This window comes from Pongo pygmaeus, chromosome 3 (genome assembly GCF_028885625.2).
Source record: "Pongo pygmaeus isolate AG05252 chromosome 3, NHGRI_mPonPyg2-v2.0_pri, whole genome shotgun sequence".
In the NCBI taxonomy this organism is placed as follows: Eukaryota; Metazoa; Chordata; class Mammalia; order Primates; family Hominidae; genus Pongo; species Pongo pygmaeus.
In genome coordinates, this window is record NC_072376.2 from 166262955 (window position 1) to 166288028 (window position 25074).

General features: G+C 37.6%; 1 protein-coding gene across 11 annotated transcripts in view; it reads left to right on the forward strand.

Moving 5' to 3' along the window:
- The window catches only part of TRIM2 (tripartite motif containing 2), a 186054-nt gene extending 163805 nt beyond the window's left edge, over positions 1-22249 (forward strand). For all 11 annotated transcript variants that reach the window (XM_054485298.2, XM_063664211.1, XM_063664209.1 and 8 more), the window contains 4 exons: positions 5492-5660; positions 6933-7003; positions 11384-11524; positions 17720-22249. In XM_054485298.2, the coding sequence (XP_054341273.1) occupies positions 5492-5660; positions 6933-7003; positions 11384-11524; positions 17720-17872 (534 nt within the window). In that variant the 3' untranslated portion in view covers positions 17873-22249. The remainder of the gene's footprint in view (positions 1-5491; positions 5661-6932; positions 7004-11383; positions 11525-17719) is intronic.
- Positions 22250-25074: the final 2825 nt, after the last annotated feature.

The following is a 25074-nucleotide window of genomic DNA, read 5'->3' on the forward strand; positions in this document are numbered from 1 at the left end:
ATCAAAGATCTTTGTAAGGGCCAGTTGCACTATGCCTTGTATATTTCCCTGTCCAGCCTACTAGAGGCTTCTATTTCTGTTGACAACATGAGTTTTAACTCAGATCAACACATTGCCATCCCAGCTTATTACTGTTTGGCCATCGGCAAATCGTAACTTCCTTGAGCTTCAATAGCCTCGTTTTTAAAATTTTGATTTAAAAAAGATCTATCTTGGCCAGGCGTGGTGGCTCAGCCTGTAATCCCAGCACTTTGGGAGGCCGAGGCGGGCAGATCACAAGGTCAGGAGATCGACACCATCCTGGCTAACACGGTGAAACCCCATCTCTACTAAAAATACAAAAAAATTAGCCGGCCGTGGTGGCGTGCACCTGTAGTCCCAGCTGCTGGGGAGGCTGAGACAGCAGAATGGCGTGAACCCCGGGAGGCGGAGCTTGCAGTGAGCCAAGATCGTGCCACTGCACTCCAGCCTGGGCGACAGAGCAAGACTCTGTCTCAAAAAAAAAAAAAAAAAAAAAAGATCTATCTTGCCTAGGCATGGTGGCTCATGCCTGCAATCCCAGCACTTTGGGAAGCTGAAGCAGGAGGATTGCTTGAGCCCAGGAGTTCAAGACCAGCCTGGGAAACATGGCAAGACCCTGCCTCTACAAAAAATAAAATTGGCCAGGTGTGGTTGCACAGGCCTGTAGTCCCAGCCACTTGAGAGGCTGAGGTGGGAGGATTGCTTGAGCCCAGAAGTTAGAGGCCGCAGTCACCCGTGACTACACCTGTGCACTGCAGCCTGGGTGACAGAGTAAGACCCTGTCTCAAAAGAAAAAAAAGACCTGTCTCACAGGATTTAAGCAAAGACTAAATGAGATTTTATGTGCCACATACAAAATAAGGATCTAAGAAATGAATGTTCTTTTCCATGCCGCTAGTAACCCTGTCCAAAAAATGAAGTCTTGTTTGGTCAGCTATGATCTGGGCTTCATGTCCTCACGCAGGTACCTGGTGGTCATCACTTTGTCTAGGAGTTCGGAGATGCTGCTTTTCATAATCCATTCTGGAATTCTAAAGATTACTCAAAGTGTACTCATTGGTTTCTTATTGGAAGAATTTCTATTTTCCTTTTTAAAGTCTTCAGATTGCTGTAGTCCCCTCATTGTTTTAATGAAATGAGTTACGTAATTGTGAAACTCTCAGATTTGAGCCTCTGTTTTGTGTGAGGCAGCATCTTGTCAATTTTGGAGACTGAAAAACTGTCATTTTTTATTCCACAACATTGCATGCAATTCTTCAATCACCCTTGAATTTTTGGTTTCACTAGAAATTTAATGGCTCTGTATGATGACCACATATACATAAAAATCTCCTGCCTTTCTGTAGCTCTAATTTCTTCCCCCTTTTCTGCATTTTAATAATTGTATATGTGGTAAGACATACCCAAATATGACAAGTTTAATGTGAATATTTATATCTTGAATATCTTGAAAATATTTATATAGTTTAGAGGCAACCTATTTGTTTATGTTTGATACTCTAGCAAAACCGTGATCTGTCTTTGTAAATTCAGAAGCTAATACTAAAATAGGTTCACTTACGGAGACAAGAGTTTTATGTCTAAGGAAGAAGGGCTCTCTAAGTATTTTTTGTTCAGTGATTCAATAGTCTATCTGTAATAGACACTCTTAGAAGAACTGGGTTCTTAGAGTTGGAATATTAAAGGTAATAATGAGAATAAACTCTAAAGAACACTCATGCCCCCTAGAGGATAGGGGGAGTGGAGGTGGTGTAGTTTCAGCAATACCCTCTTCTATGATAGGTGTTGATCAAAACCCAAAGGGTAAAAGGATAGCACATGAAAACACTTTAGGACCCTCACAGGAGTTCATCCAAGTGGAATATCCACAGGTGTAGACAGAGATACTTATTTTCTTTTTCTTCCTTGGTGGGACTCAGTAAAATTAAACAAGTGCTGAGAAAGACACACGTTTAACACCAGTGTAGACTCTGTATTTATTCCTAGTAGTTCCAGAGATGTAACATCTTATCTCCTTTTCTTTTATTCACCAATTTATTAGCCCTAATTTTTATTTATCTCTGCCTCCTCTAAATTTATTCTATCTTCCCCACTCCCTCCTATCTTCCAGCCCATCTAGAAACCTTTTCTATCCAAACAAATAGAGACATCTCTGGCCACCTTACTCTAAAATATCTCATCTTTTTCCTGTTCAATTTAAGGAACTATTTGTTGAGTTAAATACCCTGATTAAACCATTCCAAAGGCAGGGTTAAAATATTTTTGCTGGGCCGGGCACAGTGGCTCACATCTGTAATCCCAGCACTTTGGGAGGCCGAGGCGGGCAGATCACCTGAGGTCAGGAGTTCAAGACCAGCCTGGCCAACATGGTGAAATCCCATCTCTACTAAAAACACAAAAAATTAGCTGGGCATGGTGATGGGCACCTGTAATCCCAGCTACTTGGGAGGCTGAGGCAGGAGAATCACTTGAACCCGGGAGGCAGAGGTTGCAATGAGCTGAGATCGCGTCATTGCACTCCAGCCTGGGCAACAAGAGTAAAACTCTGTCTCAAAAAAATATATATATATTTTTTGTTTCTTTGTTTGTTTGTTTACTATTCTGTTTAAGATGGGGTTGACACAATCAGGGAAATGCAGGGATTCTTTCCTTTCACTTGGTTGAATCCAGTGCAGCTAAACTAGGAGTGATGAAGGGAAGTGGAAAGAAATTTTGGTTCAATGTTTAAGTTATTCTTTTAGATCTGCCCTAGTTGTCACTACATGATAGAATGGAAGTAACCCTTTATTTTCTCTTTTTATTCTAGATAATTATCCATTTGATATTATTTGGTTGAGTCATCTAAGCAACTACAAGTGTTCATAATGTTAGGTAGCAATGATATTCTTGTTTTAATCATCGAAGTGCCTTCTCTCCCTTTTGATCTCTGCTGACTTACCCTCTATTTAGACATGAAACAACAAATGCCATTTCTTTACCCACCATTGTGTTATAGCCTCTTTGATCTTTGGGCTAGATTGGAGAATCAGAATCAAATTTACACAGCAGTTCCTCTTGCCAAGAAAACCACTGTTTCTTTCCTAAGTAATTGTGTTCCTTTGCTCTAAAGAGATGAAATCTGAATCTTCATCATTTATAAACTTAGAAGAATAAAAGGAGCATATAAAGTCTAAAGTCCTCATCATGCAAAGTCCCATCCTGCTACTAGAAAATTTAAAAATACATATGTAGTTCACATTATATTTCTATCAGACAGCATTAATATAGAGAGATAAAATAAGAAGGCTAAAGCATAACCTATGAGAATACAACTTTTTGTGTTTTCTAAGATATAGACGCTGATTTCTCACTTTTCCTTCCAGAAGTCTATGTACATACATGCACACATATAACACATGTGGACTCAGACTACACTCATTGTTCCTTACCTTAATTTGTTTAATAGTATGTCCGAGAGTTTTTGTTGTTGTTGTTGTTTTTGAGACGGTCTCGCTCTGTCACCCAGGCTGGAGTGAGGTGGTGCGACCTCGGCTAACTGCAACCTTCATCTCCCGGGTTCAAGTGATTCTCCTGCCTCAGCCTCCTGAGTAGCTGGGATTACAGGCACCCACCACCACACCCAGCTAATTTTTGTATTTTTAGTAGAGATGGGGTTTCACCACCTTGGCCACACTGGTCTTGAACTCCTGACCTCAAGTTATCCACCCACCTCAGCCTCCCAAAGTGCTGGGATTACAGGTGTGAGCCACTGTGCCCGGTGAAGAGTTCTTTCATAAAAACACATTGATCTGCTTCCCTCCAACACGTCAAGCCTGGGTGCCAGGGAGAACTGTGGTTCTTATAGTTTCCCTGACTTAACATACATTCCTTCCTGCTGTTCCCTCACCTGGGGTGCTCCTTCGCCTTCCTTGTCTCCTGTGGCGTCATCAAGTTATCACTTCACATGCATTCTGAGATGGCCTAATTGAATTCTCCCAAGTGTATTAAAATGAAGACTCAATACCAGACTCTTTAAAGAGATACAGTAGACATGCTTGTCCCTGCAATGTGACTGAGACATACTTGAGGGCAGGAGCTACGTCTTATTTGTGTTTGTGTGCCACGTGCCTAGAATACCGTGTCAGGCACATAGTGGGTGCTTGGGCAGTGTTTGTAGAATTAGGAAATAAATAAGTGAATGAGTGAAGCACTTCTTTATATGTAGTCTAGAAAATGAAGCTATAGAAAGAAGAGTAAAGGTACAAGACCTGTATCTCATGGCAAATAGACATTTAAATACACACCACAGTCTACTCAGGAACAGGAATAAAATTTAAAATATGGTATATGATTGATAGAAATCAAATGCTTTTCCCCTATTTTAAAATATGATAAAAAGTGGAGCCATTTAATCATTATGATTGCCCTGTAATAATGCTAGACTTTTAAAATTAATGTATTCAATAGATATTCATTGAATATTTATTATGCACCAAGAAGTGTGTTGCCCCTGAGTACACAACGGTGAATAAAACAGATGTGACTCCCGCCCAAGGAGAATTTAATTCTCGTAAAGTTCAATGCTAGATGCCAGGCAATTTTGATATGATCTATAACAATGACACTGATGGCTTCCCTACAGTGACTGCTTGCTGTGTGCTACACTCTACCATAAACCCTTTACCTACCTTATTTTACTTAATACATCTTCCAAAAATGCCATTGGGAGTTGTCGAGTTGTCATTTTTTGGACATTTTTTTATGTATAAGGAATCTGAAGTTTAAGGAAATGAAATCCAACTGTGCTATTCCAGGTGTGTTTAAAGCAAGCAATGGAAGTAGGTCAGTCTTCTGAGTCATAATCCAGTGATCTTTCACCAGATCACACCGCCTCTTCAACGGGGAACTGTGACCCCAGTTTAGGGGATCCTAGACTACTTTTGGTGGTGATCTCTTTTAAGAATAAGGATTTTAAGGGCTGGGCATGGGGGCTCATGCCTGTAATCCCAGCACTTGGGGAGGTTGAGGTGGGTGGATCACGAGGTCAGGAGTTCAAGACCAGCCTGGCCAACAAAGTGAAACCCTGTCTCTACTAAAAATACAAAAAAAATTAGCCAGGTATGGTGGTGCACACCTGTAGCCCCAGCTACTCAGGAGGCTGAGGCAGGAGAATTGCTTGAACCCAGGAGGTGGAGGTTGCAGTGAGCCGAGATTGCACCACTGCACTCCAGCTGGGACAACAGAATGAGACTTCATCTCAAAAAAAATAAATAAATAAAAGAATAAGGATTTATATAGATATCAGTAGCAAATAATGAATGTGACAAAGCCAGTTTTCCAAGACAGAAGTTCATTGTGATATATGAGTAGCTGTGTACCCGTTTGAACCTTCAGGTAAATGTTGACCAAAACAGTGTTTATCTTCATGTTCTGTAGTGGTTTAAACTTTGACTCTATACTGTACTTGTATTTCTGTACTTGTTTCAAACAGACAAAAATTGGATCAGGAAAGCTGATGGGACCCAAAGGAGTTTCTGTGGACCGCAATGGGCACATTATTGTTGTGGACAACAAGGCGTGCTGCGTGTTTATCTTCCAGCCAAATGGGAAAATAGTCACCAGGTTTGGTAGCCGAGGAAATGGGGACAGGCAGTTTGCAGGTACACTCGATGGTAATATGTAAACCCCCTTTTTTATGCTTCTTCTGCTCACATTTGCATGATGTTGGAGCATGTTGAAGACACCACATCCCTAGTGTGTTTGCTGGCTTTGGGAAAGATGCTGGGGATGAAACCTAAGCAAAAGCATGGTTCGTTGCTTGAGTCTTAGTCACCGCCACCCACCCGGCAGTAAGTTGAGCTGCAGTCCATGTGTGGTGTTTATTGGTGGCAGTTCACAACTCAGAAGTCTAGCGTTGAAATATTCATATTAAATAAGGTATAAATTTTAAAATAAAAATATTTGAAAAACAAGGAATAACTACTGTTTCAGCCTAGCTGTAGCTTTGCTTAAAAAGCCACTGAATGAGAATTTTTTTTCACCTTTCTAGGTTATTGTAAGAGAACAGGAGTCTAGAATATTTGCTGAGTTTAAGGAGGGCAGCCTGTTTTACGTCTCTTTGGTGTAGCACTTTGCAGTCACAAGCTTATTTAGGTTTTTGCATTTGCAAGAAGAGGCTGAAAATAGCTTATTAATTTTCTTTTTGAAAGGATGCTTTTGGCACTTAGTATTAATTTGCATAATATTTGTTTGTGCTTTGTCTCCAGTTCTGCCAAGGTTCTGAATGTCACCCAGAATTATAGTGTGGGTTTTCTGTTCTTTTGTTTTATTTTGTTTTGTTTTGTTTTGTTTTGGAGACAGGGTCTCGCTCTGTCACCCAGGCTGGAGTGCAGTGGCGTGATCTCAGCTCACTGCAGCCTCGACCTCCTGGGTTCAAGTGATCCTCCTGCCTCAGCCCTCCAAGTAGCTGGGACTACAGGCGTGTGCCACCATGCCCAGCTAACCAATTTTTTAAAAATTACATATTGGAGTCTCTTTTCCAATGCTGAGTTGCCACGTCTTTCCTCAGTGGGAGCTGAGGGCTCTAAAATGACTAACAGATACTCAGGGAAGCTGGCAGATGTGACTTTTAGATGGTGGCACAGAGAATGAATTCTGATGCTTACTGCTCCTCCCACTTCATTAGGGCTGCTAGAACTCCCAGCCTGATTGGGAAAGAGTCAGAATAGACTGGCGCAAGTAGAGAATAATATACGATCCATGTTATCTGGAACTGGAGGTCTGGCTGAATGATCTTTCAAAGACTGAGTCTATGATTCTTTGTACTTTCTTAAATAACTAAGTTAATATATTAAGTTCGTTTGTTACAGTAACTGCTATATGTAATCACTTTTGTTGTTGTCATCACATATTTTTTTCCATCTTTATTGCAGGTCCCCATTTTGCAGCTGTAAATAGCAATAATGAGATTATTATTACAGATTTCCATAATCATTCTGTCAAGGTACTACAAGCACATGGGTTGTTGTTAACTTTTAACTGCTTTTATGGAGAAATTGGTCTGTGAGAAAATAATGCAATACTTACATATGGCACCAAAGGGAGTTAACCAGAAGAGTAGACTTTGCTTCTGCTCAAAGATGCCGGTTTTAACTTGGACTTACAGACCTTGGAAAGTCAGGAAATTGAACAAAATGTGGTGGCAATAAGTTGCTTAATTTGAAACTGGTGCAAATGAAGAGGACTTGAAAATTAAATTTTAAAAAGCAATTCATTGAACTTAGAGGCAGAACTTTCTGAAGCTTAATATTTTGTGGCTAGTCAATAAATTAAAATCACTTTTTCAATTTTCCGCATCTTTTTGTTAAAAAAAAATTAGATATTCGACTCTGTTACAACAACAGACAGCATGGGGAGGGGGATAATCCTAGCATACATTCATACAGTATATTTTATACTTCTTAGAATGCTTTCACACATTTGGTGTTCTTTAGAAAACAGTGACCTATAGTATATCTTTCTTACTAGGTACCGGGGAGAGAGATTTGAACTTTATTATGAGAAAATCAGGAAATAATAAAATGGTTCAAAACAAATTACTCACTTACTCTCACTGAAATGATGAGAAAATATTTAGTAATATCCTAGATCAAGCTTCTCAAGGTGTGATGCATGTTCCACTGAAGGTATGATCAGTGGCCATAGGCAGTACACTGGTGGATATTTTTATTTTAAGTTATGCATTTATTTTAGGGCTACCTTTTGTTTACATCAAGTGATGCTGTTTTGCACTTAACAGACATAATAAAGTTTTTCTTTTAAATACGTTAATCTAAATTTTAAAAGGTGAGTCATTTTAAAGGAAAAATGATAAGGAAACAGCAGAGGATGGTATGCCAATGAGTAAAGTTTGCACTTAGAAACAAGACTGAGCAACCAAAATTAATAATGACTTATCAGTGCTAATGACTGCGATAACTAGATAAGGGGTAGGATTTTTAACACCCAAAGGTACTCTCTGTGATGTCCTTTCCGCATCCTGGAAAGCCTCTAACCTGAGTAAATGGAGAAGGCTTGGATCTTTTTGAGGGATGCCAAGTCCCTGTGCAGACAGTAGCGCACAGTGGGCTGCGGAAATGGGGTCAGGATAAGGGAACAGGGTGCCCGCCATTGCTTTTTTCTGAAACTGCTCCCTGCCATATTGTCTCTCCAGAGATGCTCACATGGTGGCATAGGTCCCCCTTACACTCAAATGCAGATAATCTGCATTCTCTGCTGACACTACTGTCCATGGGAAGTGTCTTGGTAAAAGGAATAGGATAGTGGAAAAAGTTGGTAGCCAAAGAAGGACAGAAGTAGAGAGCAAAGAGGCAGCAGGAACCGGGCTGCGGACTGCCTCCCCGGGAGTTATAACAGTGCTGGAGAATGAGCACAACTGTCAAAGGATAACACAGGTTGTTCTCATACTTCCTACTCTCACTCACTTTGTAGAGGAATCATTCGTATAACTACAGGGCATTCAGCAAGAAGGAAACCCATATGAGATCCTAATAGTACAAAGGCCAGCAAATGCTTGCAGAGGTTCTGCCCACTCCCAACTGAAAGACAGTCATAATTAATCAAGTTGCTCTTTTCTACTAAGCGCAACTGTGATCTCAGAGCCTTTCCTGTCCAGTGCTCCAGGCAACTTCTAAGAATCAACTGGCATTGGTATGTGGGACGGCTCCTATTTACCAGTCCTGGCTGACACTGTAGAAAGAATTAAAACATATGTAAGTAACCAAAATGCAAGGCAGGTAGCACTACATAGTTTCATAAAATAGGTACATATAAAGTTTCCTAACTTTCCAAAAGAAAAGAGAAGATTTCCTTAATTAAGATGATCAGGGGAGACTTCCAAGTGGAGATGGTATTTGACATGAGCAGAATTTTGAAATCAGGAAAGGGCTATCATCAAGGTGATTTTTAAAAAAAAAACTTGCTTTAAATATTTATTGTAAAAAGCAAAGCTGTAAAAACTATTTAAGCTCATACTTCTGCCTCTTAATTTGTTTTCATGTGAATAATTTTTAAGTAATTAAATGGCATTTTAGTTGGGAAAAATAGAAAATATGAAACATTTATAATTCTTGAGATTCTGAAAACTCTTCAAGTTTTCAGTATGGTAGAAGTAGATTATTTTAGCTGTTTATTTAAACTCAATTTTCTTCTTGTTTTAAAAAACCATAGCCTTTCGTTGTTGTTTCTCTTCTTTTTGACAACTATTGCCAAATAAGTTTTATGGAATACTTGGGTTTTTCTTCCCCGTGTAATGCTGGGCAGTTAGCAATAGTTCTGAATTCAGGTCACTTCTCTGTTGATAAGTGTAAAATGCATATCTATAGGTCAGTGCTAACAAGGGGTCTAGTTAGCTCCTTAGCTATCTGCAGAATATATTTTCTTTTCATCACAAAACAAGTAAGACTAGATTTGGCATCCTTCATTATCACAAAATGAAGCAAAACTACTTGAGTCATTTGGATTATGCCCAGGAAAACATATTGACTCAGAAAGATAAACAAGGCTGGGTGCAGTGGCTCACACCTGTAATCCCAGCACTTTGGGACGCCAAGGCGGACAGCTCACCTGAGGTCAGGAGTTTGAGACCAGCCTGGCCAACAGGGCGAAACCTCATCTCCAATAAAAATACAAAAATTAGCCAGGAGTGGTGGTGGGCGCCTGTAATCCCAGCCACTCAGGAGGTTGAGGCAGGAGAACTGCTTGAACCGGGAAGTGGAGGTTGTGGTGAGCCAAGATTGCGCCACTGCATTCCAGCCTGGGTGACAGAATAAGACTCCATCTCAAAAAAAAAAAAAAAAAAAGATAAACAAAAAGATTATTTGTAGGACTTAGTAAGGGAAAAAAAATAGAGAATAATAAATTGTGTCCAGCATAAACATGTTCCCACTGGTCTTTAAAACTAGAATGTGTTATGTAAAAGGAGAAAAAAAGAGTCAGAAAAAAAATTTAAACATGGCATCTTAGTAAAAGCTGGTTGTTCTTGCCTTGGTCCTTTCTAAAGAACCACAGAGGTGGCTTGCTTTCTTGGCAAGTATGTAATGAATTCAGGAAGTAGCCATGACTCTTTTTTATCGTAATGTGAGTTTAGCCTGTAGAGATGGAAGTGTCCTACTTTCCCAAGGTACTTACCTAAAAGTAATGGTCATTTTGATCTTTTGTAATCAGAGATGACAACAGGTGGCTCTCTAAAAGGTCTTGAGATCATCCCCAAATGAAGATCTATACTCAAATATAGTGAGCTCTTTCAGTTCTACATTTGAGGAAACCTTACTCTCAAAGTGCCTTGTACATAATACTTTCAGATTTGTCAATGAATATTTCTATGCATCTAGGTATCATGACAATGGAAGTTAAAAATAATGTCCTGGAGACATTCAAAACCATTAGGTATCATCTGAATCATCAAGATACAATTATGCTTACTTTAGTGTTATCATTAAACATTAACATTTACTTTTTTCAAAATCAGTGATCTGTATTGATACATATTTAGTAGCACTCTGTTAATAAGTATATGTAATTAACCAGAGCACTCCACTGCTTGACCATATCAGATGTTAGAGAATTTGCTTAAGAGTTCTGTTTAGCCCCCTACTTCTAACAGCTTCCCTTCTCTCTATTGAGAGATAAAAGAGTAATAGAAAATAGAGTAATAGAAACTACTTTTATATTCATCAAAGCCTTAGGATCATATAAACTCTCAAACTAAAATATCTTCTGAGGATGAATAAAAAAGCCCTTTTCTTATTTCTCACCTGCTGCTACCACACATGTGCACACACACATGCAATGAATTTTTCCCATTGTTAAGTATGGAGTCCAGCCTACTCTTTCTAGTTATGTTGATGTAGTAAAATGATAAATTCTGAGCATCTGGCATAACAAAAAACTCCTACTCTCTGATCCAACTTTTAATGGTCATCCATCCTGTTAGAAATATAAATACAATGCCCATTCTTGAAATTTAGCAATTTCTTTAAAGGTGGGAAGAATAATATTATTGAAAATTATAGCACTTCTTACTCATACTAACTTGTATAGTATTTTATAATTGATAATAAAGGTATCTTTCACATAAGGATTTAATAACCAGATATAAGCCAAAAAAAGTGATGATTTAACAAATGATAAATCAGATTTATACAGTAATTTGGGGAACCACAATTATATGCAGTCTGTCTTGTAGATTTTATTTTCTTTTTTTAGAATGTCTTAAATCATAGGTCTTGTTATAAATAACCTGCTCAAATAGATATTTTTAAATCCATAAAGTTGGTTCAAGTATTTTGATGTGAACAAAATAATTTAAAAATATTTCATACAGGTATTTAATCAGGAAGGAGAATTCATGTTGAAGTTTGGCTCAAATGGAGAAGGAAATGGGCAGTTTAATGCTCCAACAGGTGTAGCAGTGGATTCAAATGGAAACATCATTGTGGCCGACTGGGGAAACAGCAGGATCCAGGTAGATCAACGTGCTAATGTATATGGTTAGAGTGTTTGGTATTTGTTAAAAGTGAAGAATTTGCTGTCCCCCAAACTGGAATGTTTTCTGTTTTCCATTGGTTAGGACATAGGACCATAGATACTCTCACCAGAAGGACCAAACTCAGCAAGAATGGTGTATAAAAAATGTTACCAGAGTGAAACCCTCTAAATTGGGGTTTTAACATGGACCCCACAGACCCCTGCAAAGGGTCTGAAGATAGAATTCAAGGGGGCCATTGAATAAAAATATTACATTATTATATTCATGAACCTCTGGCTGAAAATTATCATTTCCCTTAATCATGAATATAAGCAACAATCATAGTAATTTTAGTAATGCCTATGACTTTGTCACCAAGAAAAATCACAGAAATTTTCATATCATATTGTTGCAAAAATCTTGAATTGTCACTTATTCTCATCACTACTTCAAAATTACAGTAATTATTAGACCCATTACTATTTCTTATTATTTAATGTGCTAATTTTTAGAAGCACACACATATTGCTCTATCATAATTTAGTAATATTTCAAAGCTATATTTTAATATGATTAAACACAATCCCATGTGTTTTGTTTTATGAATTTAAAAACACTATTGTGCTAAATGACCCACGAGTCAAAGAGGAAGTCTCAAGGAAAATTGTAAAATATATTGGACTGGATGAAAATGCAAATAGAACATATCAAAATTTGTGGAATTTAGGAAAAACAATGCTGAGAGGGAAATTTATATGCTAAATGCTTCTATTAGAAAAGAGGAAACATTTTAAATCAATGGTCTAAGCTGCCATCTCAAGAAGCTAGAAAGAAAAGAGCAAACCCCAAACAAGCAGAAGGAAGCAAGGCTGAAATTGAAGGCCGGGCGCTGTGGCTCACGCCTTTAATCCCAGCACTTTCGGAGGCCGAGGCAGGCAGATCACTTGAGATCAGGAGTTCAAGACAAGCCTGGCCAACATGGTGGAACCCCGTCTCTACTAAAAATAGAAAAAATTTGCCAGATGTGGTGGCAGGCGCCTGCAAGCCCAGCTACTCAGGAGGCTGAAGCAGGAGAATCGCTTGAACCCAGGAGGCAGAGGCTTCATTGAGCCAAGATCGCATCATTGCACTCCAGCCTGGGCAATGGAAGGAGACTCTGTCTCAAAAAATTAAAAAAAAAAAAAGAAATAATGAAATTCAAAACAGAAAAGCAGTAGGGAAAATCCATGAAATAGCGAATTGGCTCTTTGAAAAGATAATAAAACCAAAAAACCCTAGCAAGACTGACAAAGGAAATAAGAGAAAAGACACAAAATACTAATATTGATACATGTCCTGTAGACATCAAAAGGATAGTAAGGGAATTCTGCGAACAACTCTACATACATAAGTTTGACAACTTAGATGAAATAGACAACTCCTCAAAAAATACCAACTCCACAACTCTAGTATGAAATAATTTGAATAGCCCTATAACTATTAAGAAAATTGAATTCATAATTTTAAAACACCAAAAAGAAATGTCTAGACGGAGATGATTTCACCATGGAATTCTTCCAAATGTTTAAAGAATTTAGTAACAATTGTATACAATTTCTTCCAGAAAATAGAAGATAAGAGAATACTTCCCAACTCATTTTCCAATCAGCTTTTGAAGTCCTGTTACCAAAACCAGGCTAAGGTGGTACAAAAAAGAAAGCTACAGACCCATATTCCTCCTGTGTGTAAAAATTCTTAAAGATATATTAACAAATATAATTCAGCAATATGTAAAAATCACTGCATGACCAAGTGGAGTTTATTCCAGGAATGCAAGACTGGTTTAGTATTAGAAAATCAGGGAGTCTCTGAGCTACTCTGGCTTGGGAGGCTGCCCTTTAAAAAATAAAAATAAAGAAAATCAGTCAATGTAATAATCCACCATATTAAAATTCTAAAGAAGAAAAACTATATGATCATATCAATTGACACTGAAAAATCATTTGACAAAATTTAATACCCATTCATGACAAAACTGTCAGAAAACTAAGACTCTCTCAACTTGATAAACAACATCTATGAAAACCTATAGCTAACACCATACTTCATAGTAAAAGACTGAATGCATTCCCTATAGAGCAAGGATGTCTCACCATTCTTGTTCAGTATAGTACTAGAAGTTCTAGCCAGCACAAAAGGTAGAAAGGAAATAAAAAGCTTACAAATTAGAGTGAAAGAAATTAACCACTCTCCCTGTTTGCAGATAACATGATGTTTACATAGAAAATCCCAAAGAATCTACAAAAACAGTTCCTAGAATAGGTGAGTTCAGCAAGATTGCAGAATACAAGATCAACATACAAAAATCAATTATGGTCGGGCACAGTGGCTCATGCATGCAACGCCAGCACTTTGGGAGGCCAAGGTGGGAAGACTGCTTGAGGCCAGGAGTTTGAGACTAGCCTGGGCAACACAGGACGACCCTATCTCTACAAAAAAATACAAAGATTAGCCAGACATGGTGGCACATGTCTACAGGCTCAGCTACTCAGGAGGCTGAGGCAGAAGGATTCCTTAAGTCTGGGAGTTGGAGACTGCAGTGAGCTATGATTGTGCTACTGCACTCCAGCCTGGGTGACAGAGCAAGACCCTGTCTCTTAAGAAAAAAACAAAAAAAAATTATATTTTTATAAACTAGCAACTAACAGTGAAAACCAAAATTAAAAATACAATACCATTTAGAATCACTGAAAAAATATATACTTATAATATATATAATATATATATTATAACAAAATATATTCAATGTTTGTATGCTGAAAACTATAAAATGCTGGCAAAAGAAATCAAAGAAGGTCTAAGTAAGTGGAGAAACAACTGTGTTCATGGACTGCAAGACTCAACAATGATGTCAGTTGTCTTCAAATTAATATACAGGTTTAACACAAAATCTCAGCAGGATTTTTTGCAGATATAAATCTTATTTTAAAATTTATATGGCAAGGCAAAGGAAATAGCTAAAACAATTTTGAAAAAGAAGAATAAATTGAGAGGAATCACTCTACCCTTACTAACCCATAGAGTAAGCTATATGACTTACTATATAGTTACCATAATCAAGTCTATGTAATACGGTGGAGGAATAAACATATACCTCAGTGGGACAGAATAGTGAATCTAGAAATCACTCCCACAGTTGTACAGCCTATTGCACTTTGACAAAGGTACAAAAGCAATTCAATGGAGGAACGATGGCCTTTTCAACAAATGGGACTGGAACAACTAAGACCACCACAGAGGAAAAAAAGAATGAATGTTAATTTGTACAAAAAGTTGGCTCAAAATGGACTGTAGATTTAACTGTAAAAGGTAAAACTATAACATTTTTAAAAGATAATGTTTGAGGAGATAAACTTTTAGAATAATTTAAGAGAAAATCTTTGGGACCTAGGGCTCCATGAAGAGTTTTTAGATATAATACCCAAACTATAATCCATAAAAGAAAAACAATTAACAAATTGGATTTCATAAAAAATAAAAGCTTTTGCCCTGTGAAAGATCCCTTTAAGGGGATAAAAAGATAGGCAACAGACTGAGAGAAAGTATTTACCAACTGAATTTCTGACAAAGGAATTATACCTAGAATATGTAAAGATTCTCAAGACTCAGCAGTAAAATAATTTAACGATCCAATTAGAATAATGAGCAAAAGGCAGCTGGGTGCTGTGGCTCACAACTGTAATCCCAGCACTTTGGGAGGCCAAGGTGGGTGGATCACCTGAGGTCAGGAGTTTGAGACCAGCCTGGCCAACATGGCGAAACTGCATCTCTACTGAAAATACAAAAATTAGCTGGGTATGGTGGTGTGTACCTGTAATACCAAGTACTTGGGAGGCTGAGGCAGGAGAATCACTTGAACCCAGAAGGCGGAGGTTGCAGTGAGCCATGATCACGCCATTGCACTCCAGCCTGGGTGACAAGAGTGAAATTTCGTCTCAAAAAAAAAAAAAAGAAAAGAAAAATGAGGAAAAGGCATTAAGAGAAATTTTACCAAAGAGGATGTATACATAAAAAGATGTGCAATATCACTAGACATTAGGGAAGTACAAATTAAGACCATGGTGAGATATTACTGCACACTTATAAGGATAGCTAAAATTAAAAATATTAATAATGCCAAACACTGGAGAGCATGTAGAGAAACCAGGTCTCTCATGCATTGATGGTAGAAATGCAAAACTACACAGTCATCCTTGAAAATAGTTTGGCAGTTTCTTTAAAAACTAAACATATACTTACCATACAACCCATAAATTATACTCCTGAGTGTCTGTCCCAGAGAAATGAAAACTTACGTCCACACAAAAACGTGTACATTGTTGTTCATAGAAGGTTTATTTGTAATAGCCCAAAACTGAAAATAACCCAGATGTCTTTCAATAGGTTCATGACTAAACAAACTGGTATGTCTATACTAAGGAATATGACTTGGCATTAAAACGGAACAGACTAATGATACACTCAACAACTCAGATGCATCTCAAGGGCATGATGCGGAGTGGAAAAAAAAAGCCATTTTCAGAAGGTTACATACTATGTGATTCTATTTGTGTAACATTCTCAAAAAAATAACAAAATTATAGAGAAGGAAAACAGATTAGTAGTTGGCAAGGATTAGCGATGTGAGGAAAGGGGAGTAAGTATGACCATAAAGATGTAGCAAGAGGGAGATCTTTATGTTAATGGGATAATTCTGTACGTTGGTTGCAGTGGTAAATCTGCACACACGATAAAATGACATAAAACTGTACACACACAACCCAAAGTCAATGTATTGGGTTTTGCGTGGTACCATAATTATAGAAGATGTGACCATTGGAGGAAACTGAGTGAAGAGTACACAGGACCTTTCTCTACTATCTTTGCCACTTCCTATGAATCTATAATTATTTCAAAATAAAAATTTAACAAAAGTAACAAAGCAGAAACCGATAGACCAAAAGAAAGTGATTTCACATCCAAATATATGATCAGCTCCCCCCGTACCCCCAAATCCCACATTTGTGAATTCAACCAAATACAGATTGAAAATTTCAGGAAAAATAATTTGTTAAATACAATGATTAAAAATAATACGAATTATAAAAATACATAATATTATTTACATTATATAGCATTTACATTGCTCTAAGTATTAGAAGTAATCTAGAGATGATTTAAAATATATGGGGGGATGTGCACAGGTTAGGTGCAAATACTAGGCTATTTTATATAAAGGACTTGAGAATCTGAAGATTTTGGTATCAATCTCCTGGGATACCAGGGGATGGCTTTACATGTTGAACCATTGACTTCTTACAACCCACTCTTTTCTAAAAAGGAAAAAATAATATCTACTGTCTCATTGCTATTATGACTCAGGAACATTCTTCCATCATCTAGTTGCTAATTTTTCCCCTTATAATTGGGGGGGTAGGAAAAGGATGTGAGGCTGGAAGTGGAATAAGTGAAGATTTAACATGAACAATAAGGTTCATTCATTTTCTAAGCACCATCTAGGGCCCTTCCCACCCAATATTTGTTGTGACCACTATAGGAATACAAGTGAAAGCTAGCAGCCAATGGCATATTCTACTCCACCAACTGGTAATAGATGGGGAGAGGAGAGAAAGCAAGGTAAGTGGAGAGTAGGATTACAGATATGATAGTGACATAAACAAAGACATATCCACAGATGGATAGATGATTACCTAAGTGCTTTTTTGTTTTGCTTTTTTTTTTTTTTTCTGCTTTTTTTTTAAGAGACAGAGTCTCGCTATTTTGCTCAGGCTGTTCTTAAACTCCTGGCCTCAAGGGATCCTCCCACCTTCACCTACCAAAGTGCTGGCATTACAGGTATAAGCCACTGCACCTGGCTTATGCTAATGTTTTAAATATAAAAGCGTATATACTGGGCATGGTGGCTCATGGCTATAATCTTAGCACTTTGGGAGGCTGAATCAGGAGAATCTCTTGAGCCTACAAATTAGAGGTTACAGTAAGCTGTCTTCACACCACTGCATGCCAGCCTGGGTGACAGAGTGAGACCCTGTCAAAAAGAAAGAAAGAAAGAAAAAGAAACAGAAAAACATTAGCATCAAGAGTTTTCTAACTCATGTTCAGCATATTACTATAACTTCTCCTATGACATTCTCACTTCCTATTTGTTTACAGGTTTTTGATGGGAGTGGATCATTTTTGTCCTACATTAACACATCTGCTGACCCACTCTATGGCCCCCAAGGCCTGGCCCTAACTTCAGATGGTCATGTTGTGGTTGCAGACTCTGGAAATCACTGTTTCAAAGTCTATCGATACTTACAGTAATGGTGGGCAGCTGGATACCCGCTTCCAAGGTCTTGCACTATAAACTGGAATGGATTTCTTAACGCGGGACCAGATTATGACTAGAGTTTTTATGCCAGAAGGAATCATTGGTGAACTTTCCAAGGTTATTTCTGAATGTAACAATTTCCTTAAAAATTGCTTATCCAATTTCTGTATTTCACCTTTAGGGTTAAAAAAAAAAAAAAAAAACTCTTCTACTGAATCTATAAAAACTGCAGTTTTACATCTGTGAACTATGGCTTAAGGGACAGGATTTATGTAGCTAAACTAATTTTACAAATCAAACAGACACTTAAAAAAACTAGCATATGTAAAGGTATTTGTTAATCCTGTGAATGGTAGCTTTTGCACAGAACTTCCAAAAGCAAAACAAAAACAAAATCTATTGTAGTTATATACTTCATTTAACCTAGGTCACAAGACCCAGGGAATCTTCTAACCTCACTTTTACAGTAGGTATTACTCTTGTGACTTTTTTTGGTTATCAACAACTACATATAAATTACTTTAGAAAAAGTAAGGCTGTCTTGCAAAATGATCCCAGCTCTGATTAGCAGGCCTCTGGAGTTCAGAACTTAAGAATCAGTGCAAATTTCTCAACCTTTCTGGGTTAGACAAAGATCCTTTTTTGTGTGTTCTTTTCACCACCCCTTTGGCTCACTTTGTATCAGAAAACAAAGTACTTCTTCAGGGAAACCTGAAATTTCTAATGCTTTGAAAAGCATATTACAAAAGTAATGCTACCTTTTGGGAAACAAACTGCCCCATTAATTCCAGATCATTGCACTGGAATGTAATCAAGAAAAAGTTAGTCATGTTTTATGTACCATGTTTTCACACGTGTCTCTTCTCTTCGACTTCATGAAAGCGAAAGCTTTACCTCCTGCAAATGTCAGCACATGTAGTAGGACACCAGTATCCTAGGACAGAGAGCCATAAGTAGCCCTTTGGAGGACTGATGGTGTCAACCAAAGGCATGTGATTGATTAATGATTTCCCCTTAGAAAGCAAGTGTTAACCAAAGTTGTGTTATCTTGAAAGCATTACAGGTAAGGGCATGTTATGGTTATTTATCATTGTTTAATGAATAGTAGAGGTGTCAAGGGACTATGTATACATGATTAGGGTAAGATAGAATGTATTATATATATATATACACACACACATATATATAGCTGAATCTTTGGTGTATTGAAATAGGCAGCACTCTGAAAGACAGAAGCTTCGTCCAGCCATTCTTCAGCACATTCCTTTACTAAGCAGTTTAAAGCCGTCCTAGTGGAGCAAGCCCTAAAGCAGATTTAATTTTTGCCATTTTCCAAGAATGACGGTGGTGGCTGACTTTTAGTCAGAAAATGGCCTTCTGTGCTTTCAAAAACACACACACACACACACACACACACACACACACACACACACACACAAAAACCCAACAGGTCAAAATAAAAGTTGAACTTGAGTTACATTTAATTTAAATATAAATGCATCTTGAGAAATGTTAAGAACAATTTAGTCAATCGTTCATCTGTCATTGGTACTGTAAAATAAGCTGTGGTCTATTTACACTGTTTAATTTTCTACTCAGTTCTACCAAATAGGATGTCATGTTTGACATTTTCGATAGTGACTTTGGGGTCTTCTTCACTGAAAGCACCTTAGAACTGTACTATAAGAAAACATTTCCCCTATGTATAATTATATGAATGTGATGTTTATTGCTTATTAATTTATAATTCAGTCATTCTCTACATAGGACTTCTTAAAATTTAGAAGGGAAATCTAGCTACTTCAAATTGTCTATTAAATTTATTATGCCCAAATCAACCTCTGAAAAAAGGTTTTTCCAGGAAGATTTACATTTAGGTTTAATATTTTTTTTAGTTAGGTAGAGTTTTAAAAAATATTTGAGCCTGTCTGTGATAAAGCTATAAAATTCAACAACTTTTTAGGATGTTAAATGAAGACACTGTTTCCTAACATCAGTGAGATACATCTTTGAATTTAAACATTCATATTTACTGAGTACCTACTAGGTACCAATTACTCTTTTAGGCACTGGAAATACAGTGATGGACAAAACAGGTAAAAATCGCTGCCCCCTCAGAGCTGACATTCTGGGGTGGGAATTTCATTTTGCCATGTACTAACACTCTGCACAAAAGACAGGCTAGACTCTTGTCTAGATTGTTTAAAAGAAACTTTTTAAATTGGTTACATTAATTTTAGTTTATTTTCACAAGTAAAAATGGCTTTCTATTTAGATTCTTTCTGTCCCAGGCTGTTGATCTTAAAACTAGTTGATTTAAAGAGGTTTTTTGCACAACATTTAAATTATATTTGTGAACTTAGAAATTAACTTACAATCTAACCAGCCATCATATCATATCCTATCAGGCTAGATATCTCAATAGTAGACTGAATACAAAGCTAATTTTTTTTACATGTCAATATTGGCACAAACTGGAATGAAAGAATAGTTTGATTCAGACCTGCTCCACTATGTGTTGCTAAAACACATGCTATGGGCACTCCAGGAAACACTATATTTTTTCCAAAAACTATGTGATTATATATGTTAAAGTATAGATAACATTTCACACTTGGATACATATGTGCATTTACTGTATTTCTTGGTAAGCATATTTTTGGGGGAAAGTGCTGCTGATATGATACAAGTAGACAAAATTTAAATGAAATTTTGTCACATTCTATGGAAAATGGTTTCTGGTAAACTGAGAAGGATATTAAAATAAGTGGCTTTTTTCTGGGCTACCATTATTGTTTGATTTCTCTTTGTCAAGTGTATAGAACCTGTCATACATTCATGATAAGTAGCACTGAAAAATTACTCATTCAAATTTCCCCTGGGCATGTAAGTCAAAATATTGCTGGTTGGGATTTCAAGGTCAGTGACGACGCATTTCCTCCCAGTACAGACCCCCAGCCCCCCTTGCTGGACATGGGGAGGCAGAGAGTCATTTGACCATCCAGAAATACATGACTACGAGTCCTTTATGACTGTTTGCCATTTTTTTTTATTGGTACTTAGTATTTTGATCAAACTTTAGTCTCCAGAAGTAAACAAGTCCCTAAGTTTCCTTATTTTAATTTACTGTGACTAGATTTGAGGCAAATAAATACTCCAGATTCATGCACTAGAACACACTTGCTTCCACTACTAAATATACAGGGTATGTCCTAACATGGAGTTAACTGGAATAGCAGTACACTAGCAAGTGTCTGTGAATCCTTAGCACTGAAGGGTTAACAGAAATGCTTTGGTAATATCTACTTAGTTAATTGGAGGAAGTAGTAAATAAACATTAGGTAATCTGCAGATTATTTCAAATGGGAAAAATCTTTTTGTAGACTCTATAGTACCCTCTCTATTCACTAGCTTCTGAAAAGGGAGGAGTATTTTTAGTTTGATAATTTAATAATTTAAAAACAAGACATCTCCAGGTAGGAAAAAATGAAAGCTATTTCATGCAAACATTATCTAATTTAGCTTAAAAGTGAAAGTGGTAATACTGTTGGTTTCTGTAAATGTTGCAGGGTTTTAAACTTTATAATTACTTTAATATTTTTGATAACTAGAAATCTAGTATCGCCATAAAGGAAACTAAGTGCCCATCAAAGATTTGTTTGGTATAAATAAAGAATTATTTGTTTTGTTTTCAATGGCAGTAAGCTACAAATCATGATGCTTAAAAACTTTCTAAAGATGAATTGTGTGGCAGTGATTGTGTGGTCTGTTTGTGGAGAATGTATGAAAGCTATTAATATTCTAGAATAGATTAATAAATTGGCTATGTTGTTCCAATGAATGTACAGCACTTCCATTAACTTTTGAAAGCAACACAGCCTTAAACTCAATGCTTTTGCTTTATGACATGGGAATGTTCTGTCATCAATGGAGTGTATTCTTGTAATAGAATTCTTTATATCATTCTCAATTCTATAGACTTTCAAGCCTATGTATGAATATGAAGGGTTTTTTTTTTGCTTTATTTTCTTTTTAGATTTTGTACATTCCATCTTTATAGGTCTGTTTCATATGTTTTATGTATAGAACACTAAGTCTTGCACTCTCTGACATTGATACTGACATATTCTCGTCATTTGTTCTTTTATGAATCAAAATGTTGACTGCCTATTTAAAGAAAAGAATGAACGCTGTGCATCAAAGTGTTTGTATGTTCGTAGCTACATACGTACCACAGTATTTTGGATGCTTTAGTCTACAATGAAACTTTCAATTAATTCTGTCTTGAAACATAGGAGAAACAGGATTCATGTGTATCTCTTTACCATGCACAAAATCTCAAATCATTATAATAAAGCTTGTTTTCTCCATTTGCAGAGTGAATATTTATTTATTTAATATTTCTCCATTTGCAGAGTGAATATTTATTTAATATATTCTCTACCTGAAGGGAAATTGAGGAACGTCCTGGAATCTGTGGAAGATAGCAATTCTGCAACCAGACTATTTATACTAGTGAGGAAAAGCTCAAGAAAATTTTTGTTGGCTATGACATTAATAATCCATTAGTATTTAGGACGTATCTTAAGTAGGAATTTGGAAAATCCTGATACATATGTAGAACATGTACATTTAGAAAGTTATAGAAGCAGAACAACCTTACTATCTTTTTTTTTTTTTTTTTTTTTTTGAGACAGGGTCTGGCTCTGTTGCCCAGGCTAGAGTGCAGTGGTGTGATCATGGCTTCCTGCAGCCTCGACCTCCCTGGCTCAAGCAGTCCTTCCACCTCAGCTTCCCAAGTAGCTGGGACTACAGGCACTCACCAACGTGCCTGGCTAATTTTTTAATTTTTTTCTAAGAGATGCGGTCACTACTTTGCCCAGGATGGTCTGAACTCCTGGGCTCAAGCAATCCCCCGCCTGGGCTTCCCAAAGCGCTGGGATTACAGGCGTGATTGTGAACAATGACGGAACACAATAAAAATTTGTTTTTCTTGAGGGTTAAAAAAAATCCAGCAAAGATGGAAACTCTGAAAGAGGTTACATAAGTCAGTCTTGGAAGGAGAGATGAAACAACAGAAATTAGAAAGACCTAACATGGAGCTAGGCATGGCGGCAGCGCCTGGAGTCGCAGCTGCTTGGGAGGCTGAGGTGGGAGGATCACTTGAGCCCAGAAGTTCAAGACCAGTCTGGGCAACATAGTTAACAGACTGTCTCTTTAAAAAAAGACCAAATGTGACACTGCTGACGATGAACTGTAAATATTAATATTATTGAATTCTACTTCCATTCTTCATTTGTTTTTTCTTTTACCCAAGCAGGCCACCATCCTGGGCTCCTTGAAGGTTTTCAGAATCAGAGAGAGGGTGGGTCCCTCCATAAGCCACTTTCCCTGTGTTTTAGTTGAGCATATCTGAGATTGTCCTCCAGGAGCACATGTCACATGAAGCCAGATGCATCCCTTTCCAGAGGAGGGAACGAGTTCAGTTTTGCCTAAGGAGACTGGAAGGGCAAGTGGACATTTGACGTTCTACTCACTCTTCTGTCTGTGTTTCATTGTTAAAGTCACTGACCAAACAAACGTCTAAGCACCTTTGGTACACCAGCCTTTTGGCTAGGTGGACGGGATACCAAGATGAATACTGAAGCCTGTACCCTCACAGAGCTTACAGCCTGCTTTGAGAAACAGACCAGATACTTACAGTACCATAAACTGCTTTATTCATTAGCAAATATTTACTGAGTATAGAATGTTCAGGTACTATGCTAGTCTCACTAGGGAATAGCAGTAAACAAAAAAAGCTCCTCTTCTCACAGACTTTTATTTTACTGGGATGAGACAAATAAGTGAATACATATAGAGCTAGCTACATAATTTATAGAGCCTGGTGCAAAATGAAAATGCAAGGCCCCTTGTTCAAGAAGTATGAAAAACACATTTTCCTTTCTTCTGTGGTGTCTCCACCAGTCACAGTGTTTTTTATTTGCTACTTAATGTTATACTCTCTTGGCCATAGGGATACTTGCTGGGTGAGTGTGGACCCTCACAGGCACCTGCAGTCACCCTGGAACTCAGACTGCCCCCAGGCTTGTGCTAAAAGAGGGCACCAGAGCATGAGTTGTTCAGGGAATAACAAATAGTCTGATATGGCAAGACGACAGAATTTCACAAGGAGAAATTACTGATGAGGTACAGTTATAAAGAGTATGTTACTGTGCCTGTTCTTAAGGAGTTTACGTTCCAGATGGAAAGATTAAAAGAATAACTATAAAACAGGGAAAATTCCACAGCCACGGAGAAGGGTTAATAAAGTGTAATGGAAGTTCCAAGTTATCACATAGTTGATGGGGACAATCCTCTTTATGCCTGTGTCCTAGCGTAAATAGGAATAGCATTCCCTTCTGTTCTCAGAAGTGTCTCGGTTTGGATGATAAATTATATATTCACTAGACACCAGTCTGTCTCAACCTTTTTTCTCATTACCATTCCCAAAAAGAACCTTTTTAGATGTTTTTTCCCTGTTCACAATGCCATCCCCGGTCTCATGAAATTTTAATACCAGAGATATACTGTACATCTGTTTATGTACTGAGAGCCACAAACCACTGGAGCACAAACCATCTAAGATCTTTTTGTCTCCCGGGAATCCGTTTTGATGTCATCCCATTGAGAATGACGCCCTACACAAATGACATGATTGCATTGTCATTTCTAACTCAGAAGCTGTATTGTGACTGACAGGTTGATAATGTTTACTATTTCTTCCTTAAAATTTTGTTAAATAAGCAGGCGGCCATTGGCTTGAAGCTGTCTCCACGCTTTGAGTTCCTACCTAAGGAATTGTAAGGAACTGCAACCTAACGTGGTACACAAACTGAAAACCAAGCATGGTGTATAACAAATCCCCAATTCTCAGCCAATCACAAGTAGCTGAGCTTCAGCCCACAGGCTGCTGACAGTAGCCAAATAATTCAAACAAGGAGCTGTAATCAGTCAAGCTATTTCTGTAACTCACTTCCCTTTTCTGTCTATAAAAACTTCCTGTTGGCTAGGCATGACTCACACCTGTAATCCCAATACTTTGGGAGGCTAAGGCAGGAAGATTGCTTGAATCCAGGAGTTCTAGAGCAGCCTAGGCAACATAGGGAGACACCATCTCTATGGAAAATTTTTAAAAAATTAGCCAGGCATAGTT